General features: G+C 47.3%; 1 protein-coding gene across 2 annotated transcripts in view; it reads left to right on the top strand.

Moving 5' to 3' along the window:
- LOC147105335 (tubby protein homolog) overlaps positions 1-19,771 on the top strand; it is a 132,887-nt gene that overhangs the window by 92,339 nt on the left and 20,777 nt on the right. For both annotated transcript variants that reach the window (XM_086011606.1, XM_086011605.1), the window contains 5 exons: positions 2,881-3,000; positions 4,164-4,304; positions 7,977-8,062; positions 8,971-9,153; positions 11,086-11,198. In XM_086011606.1, the coding sequence (XP_085867732.1) occupies positions 2,881-3,000; positions 4,164-4,304; positions 7,977-8,062; positions 8,971-9,153; positions 11,086-11,198 (643 nt within the window). The remainder of the gene's footprint in view (positions 1-2,880; positions 3,001-4,163; positions 4,305-7,976; positions 8,063-8,970; positions 9,154-11,085; positions 11,199-19,771) is intronic.

Genomic DNA, 19,771 nt, shown 5'->3' with positions numbered 1-19,771 from the left:
TTTTGATTGGGATTTGGATGTTGTAGAATTTTCTTTTTATTGCATATAGGGCTCTTCGGGCTTTTTCTTTTAGTGCATTCACTGCTATGCTGAAGCTCCCTGATGCTGTAATAGTTAGACCAAGGTAGGTGTAGCTCATAGTGTGTCCTATAGTGGTATCACTGAGGGTAAACTGGTATTTGTTTTCCTGACATCTGGGCCTTTTTTGAAAAATCATGATGTTGGTTTTCTTTAGATTTACTGTTAGAGCCCAATTTTGGCAGTATTTGTCGAGTAGGTCTAGTTGTTGCTGTAATCCCTGTTCTGTGGGAGACAGCAGAACCAGGTCGTCCGCATAGAACAGGGATTTCACTTCTCCATCCAGGAGACGGAGACCTGGTGACTCGCTTTGCTCCAGCATGTCTGCTAATTCATTTATGTATATGTTGAACAGGGTCGGGCTCAAATTGCAGCCCTGCCGGACGCCTCTTCTCTGGGTGAAGAAATCGGTGCGTTTGTCTCCAATTTTGACCCCGCATTTGTTTTTCAGATACATTGATTTAATAAGGTCATAGACTTTGCCCCCTATTCCACACTGAAGAAGTTTATAATAGAGCCCTTCGTGCCATATAGAGTCAAAGGCTTTCTTGAAGTCGATGGAAACAGGCGAATATTTTCCCATTTTTTGTTTGGTGTATATGTTTTTCAATGAGGGTGTGAAGGGTATAGATATGGTCGGCGGTGCGGTGTTTTGGAAGAAAGCCTATTTGGTTTTTTCTGAGGATATTATGTTTGTTAAGAAAATCAAGTAATCTACTATTTAGAATACTGCAGAATAACTTCCCTAGACAACTGTTGACACAGATGCCGCGGTAGTTATTTGGGTCTGATTTGTTTCCACTTTTATATATGGGGGAGATTAGTCCTTGGCACCAGATATCGGGAAAACAGCCTGAACGTAATATGATGTTGAATAATTTGAGTACCGCACCCTGCATCTCCATATTGCTGAACTTGAGCATTTCATTTTTGATGTTGTCTGGGCCACAGGCTTTCTTTAGGTGGAGAGATTTTGTTTTTGTGGCCAGTTCTTTCCATGTGATTGGGGAGTCTAGAGGGTTTTGGTTGTCTTTAATTGTTGCTTCTAATGTGTGGAGTTTTTCTGTGACCTGATGTTGACTTGGGTTTGTTTCGTTTATTGGGATGTCTTTGTAGAGGTTTTCAAAATGTGTTCTCCAGATGTCGCCATCTTGGATTGGTAATGCTTGCAATTGTGTTGTACTCAGGTTATTCCACATTTCCCAGAATTGTTTTGGATTGGTGGAGTTTTCAATTTCTTCGAGTATTTTGTGGGTATAGTTTTGTGTTTTGTTCCTAATGGTGTGTTTATATCTTTTGAGGGTTTCATTGTATCTAGTACGTAGGTCCGGATTGTTTGGTTGGCGATGCTTTTGGTTTGATATTTTTCTCAGGTCTTTTCTGGCATTTTTGCATTCGTGGTCAAACCATTTCTTATTTTTATTTTGTCTTTTGTGACGCTTCCTCTTCTGTTTCACAAGGTCGGCTTTTACAGCTGCCTCATGGAAGATCATATTTATATCCTCTATGGCCATGTTTACACCATCTCTGGTGATCTCGTATGGGTTTTCTTTAAATTTTGATATTTTACTTGTGAGATCAGGTGACTTTAGTGCTGTGATTAATTTTTCTCCACTGTCTGGGGCCCATCTGTATGTCTGGTTTATTTTATGGAGCTTACTGGGTTCCTTTTTTGTGTCTGTAGTTTGGGCAGAAAGTTTAAGGTACATATTTATTTGGTTATGGTCTGAGAGGGGGGATTGCTGCCTGACAGTGAATGAGTTGATATCGCAGGGGTCCAGGTCAGTGATTGTATAGTCCACCACACTAGACCCAAGAGTTGAGGAGTATGTGAGTCTCCCTAGGGAGTCCCCTCTGAACCTACCGTTAACTATGTACAGGCCTAAGGCTCGGCAGAGTTGCACTACCTCCCTACCACTTTTATTTATTTCACGATCAAGGTTGTTCCGATTTGCGATGGCTGGTGTGACATCTAAAGGGGTCTGGCCAAACACATGGTTGTTTCCCTGTGGGTCTATGAAGTCAGGTTCACAACCGGTCCTTGCATTTAGGTCCCCACATATTATCACCTTTCCTTGGGCCTGGAAATGGCTGATTTCCATGTGGAGAGTATCAAATAACTCCTCTTTGAAATATGGCGATTCTATTGGAGGTATGTAGATCGCACATAAGTAAACATCTTTTTTTGCTATTCCTATATTTTTATCTAGTTTTAGCCATACGTGTGATTTTCCCTGTTTTACTGGTGAGATGTGTTTGTCCAGTTCTCCCTTATACCACACCAATATTCCCCCGGAGGTTCTGCCCTTGCGTGTTTTAGTGTTCTTTACTGAGGGCACTCTCTCTCTCTGTCTCATTCTGTCTCTCTCTCTCTGTCTCATTCTGTCTCTCTCTCTCTCTCTCTCTCTCTGTCTCTCTCTCTCTCTTTCTCTCTGTCTCTCTCTCTCTCTGTCTCTCTCTCTCTCTCTGTCTCTCTGTCTCTGTCTCTCTGTCTCTCTGTCTCTCTGTGTCTCTCTCTCTCTCTTTCTGTCTCTCTGTCTCTCTCTCTCTCTCTCTGTCTCTGTCTCTCTGTCTCGCTCTGTCTCTCTCTCTGTTTCTCTGATTCTTTGTGAATTAGAACAAATGTGAAAAGCTGATAAATTGTTCATGAAATTCCAAGTGTTTGAAATGTTGCCACGTTTCCCCTGTAAGACCAGTTTCGGAGCCCCCTGCGCTCTCTCTGTCCTCTTCCTGTTTCTCCGTCTTCACTGGCTTGTCTTCTTCGCCCTCTCACCTTTGCATCATTCGCCGGCTGCCACTCAGAGCAAGACAAAAGTGAGCCGGAGGCCAAGGCCAGAGGGAAAACCAGCAAAACTCCGAGAAAGGCTCCGACCCTGGCGTTTCAGGCCGGGGGCGAGAAACCAGGCAAAAGCAGAAAGAAAGGTTAGCTTCATTCCCTCTTCAATCACACTTTCATTTCACATCAAAGCATCTTTATTCTGCTTTCTAGGGGTCCCTGTGGACTAATAGGTCTAACAGGCACTGGGGGGTTATAATAGAGTAAATAAGGAGAAACTGTTTCCACTTGCGGGCAGGTCGGAATCCACAGGACACAGATTGAAGATAATTGATAAAGGAACCAGTGGGGAGATGGGGAGAATTTGTTTTACGCAGTGAGTTGTTGTGATCTGGAATGCCCTGCCTGAAAGGTTAGTGGAAGCAGATTCAATAGTAACTTTCAAATGGAATTGGATAAATACTTTAAAAAGAAAATTTGCAGGGCTACGGGGAAAGAGCGGGGGTTGGGGGGTGGGGTGGGGACTAATTGGGGAGCTCTTTCAAAGAGCTGGCACAGACATGATGGGCCGAGTGGCCTCCCTCTGTGCTCTGTGATTCTATATGGCAAAGGTGGGTTGAGCAGACATGTGGAAGGTTGGCACTGGTGCCCAAGTCCAACACTGGGCAAGGAGTGGGGGATGGGAGCTTGATTGAAAACCTTAATAACTGATGTCATCACAACGTAAGATACAGAAGTTTACATTCTATTTCCAGAGACTTCACTGAAAAATTGGACTGTTGGGTCGAAAATCAAACAAGTGTACATCCCAGTAATGGGATTCTTTCTATCCAATGGAGTCGTGGGCCTGGAAAATTTGATTCTGGATTTGGGAAGGTGCTTTTAGTGGTCCAGGTTTGGGTTAAATTCAGTCAAAGGTCATCCAGTTGTCCCAATGGTAAAGGAAACTGGGGCGGTCAGCCTCACTGTCCTTGTCATCCTCTCTGAATACTGGTGTAAATCAGGGCCACCATCTCTCCACTGACATAGGGGTTTGGGAAAACAGAATCAATTTAAATCTATCGCGGACAATGGGGGTCATTTTAACTTTGGGTGATGGTGTAAATGGGTGATGGACTTCAATGGAAGTGGAAATCAGGAGCGATGTATGACGGGCGGCTGAATCGATGTCGTCCAAAGTCAAAATTACCCCCAATGTATTTTAATTTTCTTCAGACTCTTTGAATCATTTGCTTCCTTCCATCTTTTGATTCATTCTGTTAATCTTTCCTTCCTCTCCTTCCGTACCTTCTGTCTCACCACTGCCCAGAAGCGCAGTCAGAGCAGGATGAGAACGAGGACTCAGAACCCAATCCAAAAGCAACAAAAGCGAAGAAGAAGAAGAAGAAGAACACGGCCAACATGTTCCAGGCTGGTGTAGCTAAAGAGGAGAGAAAGAGCAAAAAGAAAGGTCACACCTGTTTCACTCACTGTAGCTCAATACTTCGCCAGGTGTCCCTCACACCTCCCCCTTCCCCTTCACTCCACTCACCTCCCTCAATGAGTCAGGTTGTCCTACCCCTAGATGTGACCCACACTCTTTGGCAGAACCTGAACAAATGGTTTATTATAGGATTACGGTGATGGTTATGCTCCCTGCACCCTGACTGTGTTGAAATCCAGACACCTTGGTGGGTAATTCTAACTTGGGGCGATGGTATAAAATAGGCGATATCGAATTGGTTGCCGATTATACAGCCCGCCTGACTTTCCCTTCCGTGATGTTCCATGGAGAGGAGAAGCATGCAGGGTTTACAATGGACGGCCAATTCGATAGCGCCCATTTTACACCATGGCCCCAAGTTACAACTACCCCCCATCACACCATCTCCTGCGCCCGCCTCAGGACAATGAAACTGTGGATCACTTTACCCTCCTTAGTCTCCTCCTCAGGACAATGAAACTGTGGCTCACTTTACCCTCCTCAGTCTCCGCCTCAGGACAATGAAACTGTGGCTCACTTTACCCTCCTCAGTCTCCGCCTCAGGACAATGAAACTGTGGATCACTTTACCCTCCTCAGTCTCCGCCTCAGGACAATGAAACTGTGGATCACTTTACCCTCCTCAGTCTCCGCCTCAGGACAATGAAACTGTGGATCACTTTACCCTCCTCAGTCTCCTCCACTTCCTGAAATCCACAGGTTTTTTCATTCCAAGCCTTGGTGTCACAGTTGTAGCCAATCAGGTGCAGAGACCAGAGATTGAACCTTAGCTGCAAAGAATATAAGTTCAACTGGTTACTACGCAACCAGACAACTACTTAGCCTGCTGGATCAAAAACCAGCAGTCCCACTGTATACTGTTTCATAAATTAAATCTATCCTTGACCGCCCCCCCTTCTCTTCTTCCTTTACATGCTGCCCTTGGAGACTCCACACACAAACATGTGCCTCTGTGTCGTCAGACTGCTTGTCTGACATCCAGTCCTGGATGAGCTGCAGTTTCCTCCAGTAAAACGTGGGAAAGATCCAAGACGTCACCGTCGACCCCGCCACAAACTCTGCACTCCTGTAACCGATTCAATCCCTAACCCAGCCATTATCTCCGGTTAAACTAGACTGCTCACAACCTCGGCCTCCTAGTTGAGCTTTCAATCCCATACGCTCTCCATCAGAAAGACCACCTACTTCCACCTCTGTAACATCGACAGCCTCTACCCCGGCCCCAGCCCATCTGCCACTGAATCCCCCATCCAGGCTTTTGCCACCTCTAGGCCTGACTATTCCAATGCTCTCCTCTCATCTTCCACCCTACGTAAACTTGAGCCCATTCAAAGCTCTGCTGCCCGTCTCCTAACTCGCACCAAGTCCCGTTTACCCATCACCCCTCTGCTCACTGGCTCCAGGCCTGCCACTGCCACAAATATAAAATTCCCATTCTTGTCTATAAATCCCTCCGTGGCCTCACCCGTCCACCAGCGCTGCAACCCACCCCTTGGACTCTCCATTCCTCTGACCGCTTGTGCATCCCTCCTTCTCATTGTCCCACCATTGGTGGCCGTGCCTTCAGCTGCCGAGGGCCCCAAGTTCTGGAATTGCCTCCCTGAATCCTTCCACCTCTGCACCTCCCTCCGCACCTATAAGATCCTCCTTAATGTGAAGCTTTTGCTCAACCCTTCTCATATCTCCTCTTTTGGCTCAATGTCCCATTGTTTTCTGATTAACCCTCTGTGCAGCACCTTGGGACTTTATACATTAAATGTGCAACAGGTGTTGTTGCTGTCGCAGTAATATATTCACCAACAATAAGCTGGATAGGGATTTTAAAGTTAAAAATCTCAGCGTACAGTAAACTCTTGTTTAAACGGCACTTAATCATCCGGAATTCTTTAATAACCGGCAAAATTCAGGAGTAGGTTTTGAGGCTTCCGCCCCAGAAGGAACGGGGCAGTCGTGTCCCGAAAATGGTGGGGAATGACTTCGCACTTGTTCCCGCCGTCGCTGTGGGTGCTGCGGTCTTCCCCGCACAGCATCAGCTGGCAGTCCAGCCAAAGAGGAACCCAAAGGGAAGTTTTACTGTATATTTGTGGGGCCAGAATAACCAGCTTGGGCCATTGCCACTCCATGTCCCACCTCCCCTCCTGAGTTCGGAACACCCCCACTGAATTACCACCTTCTGGCCTGAGGTCGGCCGATATATAAATTGCCTCGGTCGGTATACCTCTCCGTTATCCGGAATTTAAAATCAACCGGCACCATCCCGGTCCTGTAGGTGCCGGATACGAAAGAGTTTACTTCACATCTCTGGAAATCCTCTGTCTCTGTGTCCATCCTGGACCTTATGAATTCCCACCTAATGACAGGCTGTTATGTTGACCTGGAAAGCGGGGGGGCGCGCAGTTAATTATTTACCACATTACTTACTTCAACAGCAGGTTGTCTGCATACTTTCACCAAGGTGTAAGCCCCACCTTCAAAGTGTCATTTCAGCCCTTCAATGTTTGGCCGGATAGCGCGCCATCCTGGGAGAATGGAAAGAATTCAGAGTCGGACATACTCTGGAGAGGCAGTGCCTGTTGGTAGGGCAGGGCGCGCTAATGTGGGCACCCGCAAGGGATGGTCTGAGCATCGCACCCCCTAGGAGCAGCGGGAAGAATATCAGCAGCAGAGATTATGGTGGGAAAATAGAGTAAAAGATAAAGCAATATGGCATTTACAACTAGCTTTTAAAACCCCGACTGTTTTCTGCAGAATATGTACCGTGCTCTCTGAGAGGTAAGGAAAGGTTAGCAAACATTTAATGACCTATCACAACGCCCTATGTAGCTGACTCGAAGTGTATCCCAGATTCAAAGTGAATATGGGAATAGGCGGAAGTTAATGACATAATTATAGCTCATTAATAGTCATTACTAAACCCAAGCAAGACATTTAGTTAATTAAACCAGCAGACGGCACACTGATATAATCTTGATTGCCTAATGTACTCAATTGTCCTGCCTGCACTGATGGGCTGGCCAGATTCTGGTTTTGATCTGGTCAGGGCACCACACCTTAGGAAGGATATATTGTCCTTGGAGGGAGTGCAGCGTAGGTTTACCAGAATGATACCCGGACTCCAAGGGTTAAATTACGAGGAGAGATTACACAAACTAGGGTTGTATTCCCTGGAATTTAGGTTAAGGGGTGATTTGATCAAAGCTTTCAAAATATTAATGGGAACAGATAGGGTAGATAGAGAGAAACTATTTCCGCTGGTTGGGGATTCTAGGACTCGGGGTACAGTCTAAAAATTAGAGCCAGACCTTTCAGGAGTGATGTTAAGAAACACAAAGGGTGGTAGAAGTTTGGAACTCTCTCTCGGTAAAGCTGTTAATGATAGATCAATTGTTAAGTTTAAATCTGAGATTGATAGATTTTTGTTAACCAAAGGTATTAAGGGATATGGGGCAAAGGCGGGTATATGGAGTTAAGTCGCACATCAGCCATGGTCGCGTTGAATGGCGGAACAGGCTCGAGGGGCTGAATGGCCTCCTCCTGTTCCTATGTTCCTGTGAGATACAGTGATCCCGGTGCCCATCACAAGCACCAGATTCAGATATTCTCTCTGGCTGTGAGTAACCGTATGTCTTTGATCTGATAGGATCCGATGATGAGGATGAAGAAAACACAATCGCACTAAAGAACAGCAATAGAAAGGGAAAATCTTCAAAGAAAAAATCAAAAACTGTAAGTTTATTTTTAGTATAATCCAGGCACTGTGAAGTATTTCATGATCCCATTGATTCACCTGCGGTTTGATTAACTTCTGATACGCTGGATGGCAACAGGCCTATTGACAGTAATTGGGAGGTGGGACTGATGTCAGAGTCAGGGAAGGGGACCCAGCCAGTGTATGGGCGATAGGAACTGGAAGGAGATGAACATGGTAACAGAGTAAGTGCGGCAGTCTGAGGCTGGACTGGTCGCAGAAGTGAATGGCTACGGGCAAGATCTGGGGGACTGCCAAGGATTAAAGAAAGGAATCGGGATATTTTTGACACGTGACTATCTTGTAAGGGTACATCAGAGATCATAAAAACGATTGGGTTCTGAAATTTTCACAAGCTACTGATAAGGAGCTAGGCACTGAGATAGGACATGGATTGAGATGGCCATGAGCGCAGTGGCGGTTGTGTCCCTAGCCCTTGTATTAGTGCTATTGACTGCTAAATGAATGCTTCCACCATTCAGTAACACGATTTGAGAATCCAATACTCCTCAGCCCTGAACCTGAGAGGTTTAGAGCTGGGCCTCCTGCTGCCAGTCCCGGACAGGCCGGCTGCTCGCTAGGCCAGTTTCAGACCTTTGAGTTAAAATTCCCACCCTCATTCCTGACCAACCATTAATATCAAGAGGTGGCACCCAATTCTAAAAATCTTTAGCGTCCTTCTGCTTGTGTATAAACTGCACTGTATTTGCTCCCGCATATATCGGAAATGAGATCTACTGGACCATCCAGTGATCCACTAACTGATGCCTGAACTAAGGATGGAAGAAGTAAAGTTTGCTGGAGCAGGGCACATGGTGTACTGCTGGAGTCCACAGCCCAGCGTTGAGCACGTCAGGGCTGGTAATCACCCATTTTCTGTTTCCAGGACAGCATCACGTCCAGGACAGAATCTCCCATTGTGGAGGTTGATGACCTGGAGAAGTTTGTGTTGAGGCCTGCAGCACAGGGCGTGACCATCAAATGCAGAGTCACGAGAGACAAGAAAGGCATGGACCGAGGCCTTTATCCCACGTACTACCTGCATCTGGACACAGACGACAGTAAAAAGGTAGGGTACCAAAATACGCTGACGGAACCACCGGCCTTCCTTCAGGAGTTGGTGATTGAAATGGATTGCCAATTCTAGTTTGTTTAGTCATTTTTTGGGGGCCTTTTATCAGATTTTATCTCATGAATATCTCCGACTGAGCTGACTGGTCTTTGGCCTCTGGTGTTCACAGTGTAAACTTTGCTTTGGTTGATTAAGAAATTCTTTAAAAATCAAACAGAAGCTGCTTGGTGGGGACCAGTGGAAGAGCTGCGTTATTCCGTGAGTGAGAAAGACCCAGTTACAGTTTACAGTCCGACAAGATTTTTAACTACATCTAACATTGTTTTTCACTTGTTTGCTCTGTAACTGTGACTGGCCCAGTGACTGCCCATTGCACCAATATTCTACAAAAGAAAAACTTTAAAAAAATCAATTACAGATGGAGCAACCATTAACATCAGCACCGGCCTCAGCACAGAGCTCCACACAGAGCCTCAGCACAGAGCTCCACACAGAGCCTCAGCACAGAGCTCCACACAGAGTCTCAGCACAGAGCTCCACACAGAGTCTCAGCACAGAGCTCCACAGAGTCTCAGCACAGAGCTCCACACAGAGCCTCAGCACAGAGCTCCACACAGAGACTCAGCACAGAGCTCCACACAGAGCCTCAGCACAGAGCTCCACAGAGCCTCAGCACAGAGCTCCACACAGAGCCTCAGCACAGAGCTCCACACAGAGCCTCAGCACAGAGCTCCACAGAGTCTCAGCGCAGAGCTCCACACAGAACCTCAGCACAGAGCTCCACACAGAGTCTCAGCACAGAGCTCCAGAGAGTCTCAGCACAGAGCTCCAGAGAGTCTCAGCGCAGAGCTCCACACAGAGCCTCAGCACAGAGCTCCACACAGAGACTCAGCACAGAGCTCCACACAGAGCTCCACAGAGTCTCAGCACAGAGCTTCACAGAGTCTCAGTGCAGAGCTCCACACAGAGTCTCAGCACAGAGCTCCACACAGAGCCTCAGCACAGAGCTCCACACAGAGCCTCAGCACAGAGCTCCTCACAGAGTCTCAGCACAGAGCTCCACACACAATGCAGAGGTCCACACACAGCGCAGAGCTCCACACACAGCCTCAGCTCAAAGCTCCACACAGGGCCTCAGCTCAGAGCTCCACACAGAGCCTCAGCACAGAGCTCCACACAGAGCCTCAGCACAGAGCTCCACACAGAGTCTCAGCACAGAGCTCCACACAAAGTGCAGAGCTCCACACACAGCGCAGAGCTCCACACAGAGCCTCAGCTCAGAGCTCCACACAGAGCCTCAGCTCAGAGCTCCACACTACTTCCCAGGCTATCCTCAGCTAGCACTAACAAAGGGTGGCAGAGGGGTACTAGTAAATATAGCAACATCTCCTGTCAGAACAGTTGGGAACTGTGGGTGATTTAGCAGAAGATACACCCCGTTTAAGGACAACAGTGGACTTCTCCACATCCATTAGTATTAGTCTGGCACAGATATGCTTCTGCGGGGAGGTTTTGATACTGTTCCTGTCTCTCCAGAAAGAAGTAATGGAAGGTTACTTCAGTTCACTGAGCTCCTTCTCATAGCCTATCTAAAAATAATGAAAAGTCACCAGTGAAGGTGGGAAACTGGAATGTGGGTAACTGTAGGGATCGGAACATTTGGGCCAGTAGCTCTATCAGCAGAGTTACCAAGCTGGCCACGTTCACATGTTATAGAATGACTGACATTCCCGGCTGCTCACTGGCTCACTACACGTTACAGTAAAGCTCACATTACACTTGTCCACATTAACCGGATGTTACTCAGTGCTGAAAGTCCCATTAAAGAACAGTCCAGGTTGAATTGATTGGGATTTAGATTCAGACTTTACATCATTGGTTAATCCGGGTATTAACTGTGCTTCCAACTAAACCTCTCCTTCTCCCCAGGTTTTCTTGCTAGCTGGGAGGAAGCGGAAGAAGAGCAAGACGTCCAATTACCTCATTTCAATAGATCCGACTGATCTGTCCCGAGGGGGAGAAAACTTCATTGGAAAGCTCAGGTTGTGCCCGTTACCGTTTGTCCATCCCTTCTGTAGTCACTATTCTCAACACCATTCTGATGTGATACCATCACACGTTTCCATTCCCCAGCCCACCTTTCCAATCAATGTGCCTCTGGAGTGGAGTGTGTAGATCAAGTATTGTGTTCAGGACAATAGGTTAGACACTGGGTAGAGATTCGCCTTCGGAGCTAGCACTAAACGGGCGGCATCGCATCAGCCACCTGTTATACACCTCGCTTGACTTTCACTTCTGGGCGGGGAGTTTAACGGGCAGGGAGTATAACGGGCGGGGAGTTTAACGGGCGGGGAGTATATCGGCGGGGAGTATAATGGGCGGGGAGTATAACGGGCGGGGAGTATAACGGGCGGAGAGTATAACGGGCGGAGAGTATAACGGGCGGGGAGTATAACGGGCGGAGAGTATAACGGGCGGGGAGTATAACGGGCGGAGAGTATAACGGGCGGGGAGTATAACGGGCGGGGAGTATAACGGGCGGAGAGTATAACGGGCGGGGAGTATAACGGGCGGAGAGTATAACGGGCGGGGAGTATAACGGGCGGGGAGTATGACGGGCGGGGAGTATGACGGGCGGGGAGTATGACGGGCGGGGAGTATGACGGGCGGGGAGTATGACGGGCGGGGAGTATGACGGGCGGGGAGTATGACGGGCGGGGAGTATGACGGGCGGGGAGTATGACGGGCGGGGAGTATGACGGGCGGTGAGTATGACGGGCGGTGAGTATGACGGGCGGTGAGTATGACGGGCGGTGAGTATGACGGGCGGGGAGTATGACGGGCGGGGAGTATGACGGGCGGAGAATATGACGGGCGGGGAGTATAACGGGCGGGGAGTATAACGGGCGGGGAGTATAACGGGCGGAGAGTATAACGGGCGGGGAGTATAACGGGCGGGGAGTATAACGGGCGGGGAGTATAACGGGCGGGGAGTATAACGGGCGGAGAGTATAACGGGCGGGGAGTATAACGGGCGGGGAGTATAACGGGCGGAGAGTATAACGGGCGGGGAGTATAACGGGCGGAGGGTATAACGGGCGGGGGGTATAACGGGCGGGGAGTATAACGGGCGGGGAGTATGACGGGCGGAGAATATGACGGGCGGAGAGTATGACGGGCGGAGAATATGACGGGCGGGGAGTATAACGGGCGGGGAGTATAACGGGCGGAGAGTATGACGGGCGGGGAGTATGACGGGCGGAGAATATGACGGGCGGGGAGTATAACGGGCGGAGAGTATAACGGGCGGGGAGTATAACGGGCGGGGAGTATAACGGGCGGGGAGTACAACGGGCGGGGAGTACAACGGGCGGTGAGTACAACGGGCGGTGAGTACAACGGGCGGTGAGTACAACGGGCGGGGAGTACAACGGGCGGGGAGTACAACGGGCGGGGAGTACAACGGGCGGAGAGTACAACGGGCGGAGAGTACAACGGGCGGAGAGTATAACGGGCGGAGAGTATAACGGGCGGGGAGTATAACGGGCGGGGAGTATAACGGGCGGGGAGTATAACGGGCGGGGAGTATAACGGGCGGGGAGTATAACGGGCGGGGAGTATAACGGGCGGAGAGTATAACGGGCGGGGAGTACAACGGGCGGGGAGTACAACGGGCGGGGAGTACAACGGGCGGGGAGTACAACGGGCGGAGAGTACAACGGGCGGAGAGTACAACGGGCGGAGAGTATAACGGGCGGGGAGTATAACGGGCATAGAGTGTAACGGGCGGGGAGTATAACGGGCATAGAGTGTAACGGGCGGGGAGTATAACGGGCGGGGAGTATAACGGGCGGGGAGTATAACGGGCGGAGAATATAACGGGCGGGGAGTATAACGGGCGGGGAGTATAACGGGCGGGGAGTATAACGGGCAGGGAGTATAACGGGCGGAGAGTATAACGGGCATAGAGTGTAACGGGCGGGGAGTATAACGGGCGGAGAGTATAACGGGCATAGAGTGTAACGGGCGGGGAGTATAACGGGCGGGGAGTATAACGGGCATAGAGTGTAACGGGCGGGGAGTATAACGGGCGGGGAGTATAACGGGCGGAGAGTATAACGGGCGGGGAGTATAACGGGCGGGGAGTATAACGGGCGGGGAGTATAACGGGCGGGGAGTATAACGGGCGGGGAGTATAACGGGCGGAGAGTATAACGGGCGGTTGATTTGATATCGCACAAGACAATTTTCTACCCACTGTGATTTTCACCTCCAGCATCTGGCTTTTTTTCCAGACAGACTCAAGGGATTAAAGTCTTTCTCTATGGGAGCCTTGACGAATCTTCTCTCCAGATTCTCCAAGGCCGCTCACCCAAACTGTGCTGTCTCCCTGCTGAGAGGAGCTAGCTCTCAAATGCAGGCAGAGGATTGACCCTGAGATCTATGCTGATCTGTATCTGATTTGTATAGCTGCCCACTGTTTTAAGTCATTGGGGTCGATTTTCCTGGAGCCGTCAGGCGGGGTTCAGGCGTGTGGGAGGGGGGGAAATCCCGAATTTGGGGGCCCCGACACCATCCCGCCCAAAACCCCGCCCCACGCAAGTTTCAGAGGAGGCGGGTACCCGCCCCGCACTGGGACCCGCTGAAACCAGGCGGGAAGGGATTAGTGCCAATTAACTGCCTGTTAACAGGTAGTTAACAGGCAGTTTTAGCCTAATCCCTATTTTGAGCGGTTTCATGTGGGATTCCCGACGGCTCCAAACCATGCCAGGTTAGAGCAGGTGGACCGTCGGGTTGAAGGAGTTGGAGGGGTCGCGATGTCGGTGCTCAGGTGAGTGATGGGTGCATGAGTGCAAAGGTAAGTGTGTTTGGTGTGTCTAAAGTGTGTAAAGGACTTTTATTTACCTGTACTTACCTTAACAGCCTTTCTTCCTGTAGCCGTCGGGAGCCCATCACTCAGCCGGCACTTAAAGCTGAACGGCTGTGATCTGTGAAAAATGACAGCCTTCATCTTTGAGTGCTGCTGAGAGTTCTAACTGAGTCTGTGCAGAAGGACTCATGTTAGAACTCAGACTGTCAGTGTTTCGCCGCTTCAAACAGCTGTGAAACACTGATATTTCATCTGTCAAGAACTCTTGACAGATGAAATTGCAGTCTGTGACGTCACCTGTTGCCGGGTGGCCCTTAATTGGCCTGCTGAGCCCGCTGGGCGGGCTCAACAAGGTCAATCAAGGGAAAATCACGTGGATTGGCCGGACGTCGAAGTAGGCGGGTCTAAAGCCCGAAAGTTGTAGTCCCGCCTTCTTCCCAACAGCTTCAGGAAAATCGACCCCATTGTCTCTTCTTTCCAATTCTTCAGTCTCCTCTGTGCCACGCCCTATCATGTCAAATTAGAAGGCAAGCAGGTGACGTGCTCCCAGCCTCTGCCAATCTTTTCCTGAGCCAGCTTCTGATTTCCTGGCCCATATTCTGTTCTGTGAGGTGTTCAGCACCTCTGCAGGGTGTCGTGACTCAGACCAGTATATACTGGCTTGTCGTTAATTGTGGTTACAAACTGTGACCTACTATTCCCAATATAGCTCATCAGTGCTCAAGACACCAATCATCTGTTGCAGTTAGTAATATATCAGTAAAGATCTAAAACAGAGTTATTATGGTCTTTGCCCATATCCAACAGGTGTGAGGTTCTTGCTATCTGTGTGGATGAGGGCAAAGTCTGCAGGGTGGATGAGCAAGCTGACCAGGGTACCGTGGTACAGGATGCCATTCAGGTGGGGGTGTGTGAAAAGGAATGTTGTAATGTTAGGGGACAGTATAGTCAGGGGGATAGATACTGTTCTCTGCAGCCGTGACCGGGAGTTCCGAAGGCTGTGTTGCCTGCCCGGTGCCAGGGTTAAGGATATCTCCTCCCAGCTGGAGAAGAATTTGGAGTGGGAAGAGGAGGGTCCAGTTGTCATGGTTCTCATGGGAACCAACAACATAGGTAGAACTGGGAATGAGGTTCTGCTGAGAGAGTTTGAGGAGCTAGGGTCCAAATTAAAATGCAGAACCTCAAAGGTAATAATCTCTGGATTGTAACTTGAGCCACGTGCAAATTGGCATAGGGACAGATCACAGAGTTAAATGCATGGCTCAAAGAGTAGTGTGGGTGGAAATAGGTTTCGATTCATGGGGCTCTGGCACCAGTACTGGTGAAAGAGGGAGCTGTTCCGTTGGGATAGTCTCCACTTAAACCAGGCTGGGACCAGTGTCCTGGCAAATCGAATAACGAGGGCTGTAGATATAGCTTTAACCTAAAAAGGGGGGGAGGGGTCAAGTGAGGGGAAATTTAGAAATCTAAAGAGAAAAGTCAAGGTAATGAAGCAGTGTAGCGATTTGGTTAAAGATAAGCAGAGTGTGACAGGAAGGGACAGAGAGTTTAATGGTAGCAGTGCATCAGTGAATAAGGTGAAAGCAGGGAATAATGATAAAAAGTTAAAATTAAAGGCTCTTTATCTGAATGTATGAAGCATTTGTAACAAGATAGACGAATTAGTGGCACAAATAGAGATAAATGGCTTTGATCTAATAGCCATTATAGAGACATGGTTGCAAGGTGACCAAGGTTGGGAACTAAATATTCCAGGGTACTTGACGTTTCGAAAAGACAGGCAGACTGGAAGCGGAGGAGGTGGGGGAGTAGCCCTGATAATAAAGGATGACATAAGGACAGTAGTGAGAAAGGATCTTGGCTCAGAAGATCAGGAAGTAGAATCAGTATAGGTGGAGATAAGAAATATCAAGGAGCAGAAAACACGGGTGGGAGTAGTTTATAGACCCGCTAACAGTAGCTATACCGTTGGACAGAGTATTAATCAAGAAATAATAGGAGTTTGTAACAAAGGTAATACAATAATCATGGGAGACTTTAATCTTCATATAGACTGGGCAAATCAAATTGGCAAAGGTAGTCTGGAGTTCAGGGAATGCATTCAAGACATTTTCCTAGAAAAATACATCATGGAATCAACCAGGGAACAGGCTATTTTAGATCTTGTATTGTGTAATAAGACAGGGTTAATTAGTAATCTCATAGTAAAGGATCCTCTGGGGAAGAGTGGTCATATTATGATAACATTTTACGTTGAGTTTGAGAGTGAAATACTTCAGTCGGAAACGGGAGTCTTAAACTTAAATAAAGCCAATTACATAGGTATAAGGGGCGAGTCAGCTAAGGTTGATTGGGAAATTAGATTAAAAGGTATGACGGTAGATAAGCAGTGGTAAACATTTAAAGAAATATTCCAAAATTCTCAACGAATATACATTCCATTGAGAAATAAAAACTCCACAGGAAAAGTGATCCATCTGTGGCTAACTAAAGAAGTTAAGGATAGTATTAGATTAAAAGAAGAGGCTTATAATGTTGCGAAGAATAGTAATAAGCCTGAGGATTGGGAGAGCAAAGGATGACCAAAAAATGGATAAAAAAGGAGAAAATAGAATGCGAGTAAACTAGCAAGAAATATAAAAACAGATTGTAAGAGCTTCTAGAAGTCTGTAAAAAGGAAGAGAGTAGCAAAAGTAAGCGTTGGTCCCTTAGAGGCTGAGACAGGTGAAATTATAATGGGGAATAAGAAATGGCAGAAACGTTAAACAAATATTTTGTATCTGTCTTCACAGTAGAAGACACAAAAAACATACCAAAAATAGTGGGGAACCAAGGGGCTAATAAGAGTGAGGAACGTAAAGTAATTAATACCAGTAGAGAAAAAATACTTGAAAAACTAATGGGATTAAAAGCCGACAAATCCCCTGGACCTGATGGCCTACATCCTAGGGTTCTAAAAGAGGTGGCTACAGAGATAGTGGTTACATTGGTTGTGATCTTCCAAAATTCCCTAGATTCTAGAACGGTTCCAGCGTATTGGAATAGAGCAAATATAACCCCACTATTCAAGAAAGGAAGGAGAGAGAAAACAGGGAACTATAGGCCCGTTAGCCTGACATCATTACTAGGGAAAATGCTGGAATCCATTATTAAGGAAGTGATAACAAGGCACTTGGAAAATCATTATACTGTATGATTAGGCAGAGTCAACATGGTTTTATGAAAGGGAAATCGTGTTTAACACATTTTGAGGATATAACTAACAGGGTAGGTTTTTTTAAATTGTTCATGGGATGTGGGCGTCGCTGGCAAGACCGGCATTTATTGCCCATCGCTAATTGCTCTTGAGGAGGTGGTGGTGAGCCGCCTTCTTGAACCACAGAGGCCTGTTAAGAGTCAACCACATTGCTGTGGGTCTGGAGTCACATATAGGCCAGACCAGGTAAGGACGGCAGATTTCCTTCCCTAAAGGACATTAGTGAACCAGATGGGTTTTTACAACAGTCTGATCGATTCATGGTCACCATTACGGATACTAGTTTTTTATTCCAGATTTATTTAATTAACTGAATTTAAATTCCACAGCTGCTGTGGTGGGATTTGCACTTATGTCTCTGGATCATTAGTGTAGGCCTCTGGATTACTAGTCCAGTAACATAACCACTGTGCTACCGTACCCCCCGATAAAGGGGAACCAGTGGATGTAGTATGTTTGGATTTCCAAAAGGCATTCAATAAGGTGCCATATAAAAGATTGCTATGCAAGATAAGGGCTCATGGGATTGGGGGTAATATATTAGCATGGATAGAGGATTGGTTAGCAGACAGAAAAGAGAGAGTAGGGATAAACGGGTCATTTTCCAGTTGACAGACTGGAACTAGTGGGGTGTTGCAAGGATCAGTGCTGGGGCCTCAGCTATTTACAATCTATATTAATGACTTAGATGAAGGGACCGAGTGCACTGTATCCAAGTTTGCTGATGATACAAAGCCAGGTGGGACAGTGAGCTGTGAGGAGGACACAAAGATGCTGCAAAGGGATATAGACAGGTTAAGTGGGTGGGCAATAAGGTGGCAGATGGAGTATAGTGTGGGGAAATGTGATGTTATTCACTTCTGTAGGAAGAATAGAAAAACAATATTTTTTAAAGGGTGAGAAACTATTAATTGTTGGTGTTCAGAGGGACCTGGGTGTCCTCGTACAGGAAACACAGAGAGTTAGCATACAGGTACAGCAAGCAATTAGGAAGGCAAATGGCATGTTGGCCTTTATTGCAAGGAGGTTGAGTACAAGAGTAGGGGGGGTCTTACTACACTTGTACAAGTGAGACCACACCTGGAGTACTGTGCACCGTTTTGGTCTCCTTTTCTGAGAAAGGACATACTTGCCTTAGAGGCGGTGCAACGAAGGTTCACACTGGACAGAAAAAGCAGCAAACCTAAGGATTGGGAGCAGTTTAGGATTCGGGCAAAGGAGGACAAACGGATTAATTAAGAGGGGGAAAATAGAGTATGAGAGTAAGCTTGCCGGGAACATAAAAACTGACTGTAAAAGCTTCTATAGATATGTGAAGAGAAAAAGATTGGTAAAGTCAAGCATAGGTCCCTTGCAGTCAGAATCAGGGGAATTTATAATGGGGAACAAAGACATGGCGGACCAATTAAATACATACTTTGGTTCTGTCTTCACAAAGGAGGACACAAATAAACTCCCAGAGATGTCGGGGAACATAGGGTCTAATGAGAGGGAGGAACTGAATGAAATCAGTATTTGTAGGGAAATGGTGTTAGGGAAATTGACGGGATTGAAGGCCGATAAATCCCCAGGGCCTGATAATCTACATCCTAGGGTACTTAAGGAAGTGGCCCTAGAAATAGTAGATGCAATGCTGGTCATCTTCCAAAATTCTATAGATTCTGGAACAGTTCCCATGGATTGGAGGGTAGCTAATGTAACCCCACTATTTAAAAAAGGTGGTAGAGAAAAAACAGGGAATTATAGACCGGTAAGCCTGACATCGGTAGTGGGGAAAATGCTAGAGTCCATTATAAAAGATGTAATAGCAGAGCACTTGGAAAACAGTGACAGGATTGGACAAAGTCAACATGGATTTACAAAAGGTAAATCATGCTTGACTAATATACTGGAATTTTTTGAGGATGTAACTGGTAGAATAGATAAGGGAGAACCAGTGGATGTGGTGTATTTGGACTTTCAGGAGGCTCTCAATAAGGTCCTGCATAAGAGACTAGCATGCAAAGTTAAAGCACATGGGATTGGGGGTAAGGTACTGACTTGGATAGAAAACTGGTTGATAGACAGGAAGCAAATAGTTGGAAAAAACGGGTCTTTTTCCGAGTGGAAGGCAGTGACTAGTAGGGTACCGCAGGGATCGGTGCTAGGACCCCAGTTATTCACAATATATACTAATGATCTAGACGGGGGAACTAGATGTAATATCTCCAAGTTTGCAGATGACACAAAGCTGGGTGGGCGTGTGTGCTGTGAGGAGGATGCAGTGAAGCTCCAGTACGATTTGGACAGGTTGGGCGATTGGACAGATGCATGGCAGATGCAGTATAATGTGGATAAATGCGAGGTTATCCACTTTGGTGGCAAAAACAGGAAGGCAGATTATTATCTGAATGGCAATAGATTGGGAAAAGGGGAAGTGCAACGAGACCTGGGTGTCCTTGTGCACCAGTCGCTGAAGGTAAGCATGCAGGTGCAGCAGGCGGTTAAGA

Source organism: Somniosus microcephalus, chromosome 18 (genome assembly GCF_052327205.1).
Source record: "Somniosus microcephalus isolate GS21.2 chromosome 18, FLI_Smic_1.0, whole genome shotgun sequence".
Classification (NCBI taxonomy): Eukaryota; Metazoa; Chordata; class Chondrichthyes; order Squaliformes; family Somniosidae; genus Somniosus; species Somniosus microcephalus.
The sequence above is the reverse complement of the archived record's forward strand: the minus strand, read 5'-3'. Positions and strand labels throughout refer to the sequence as shown.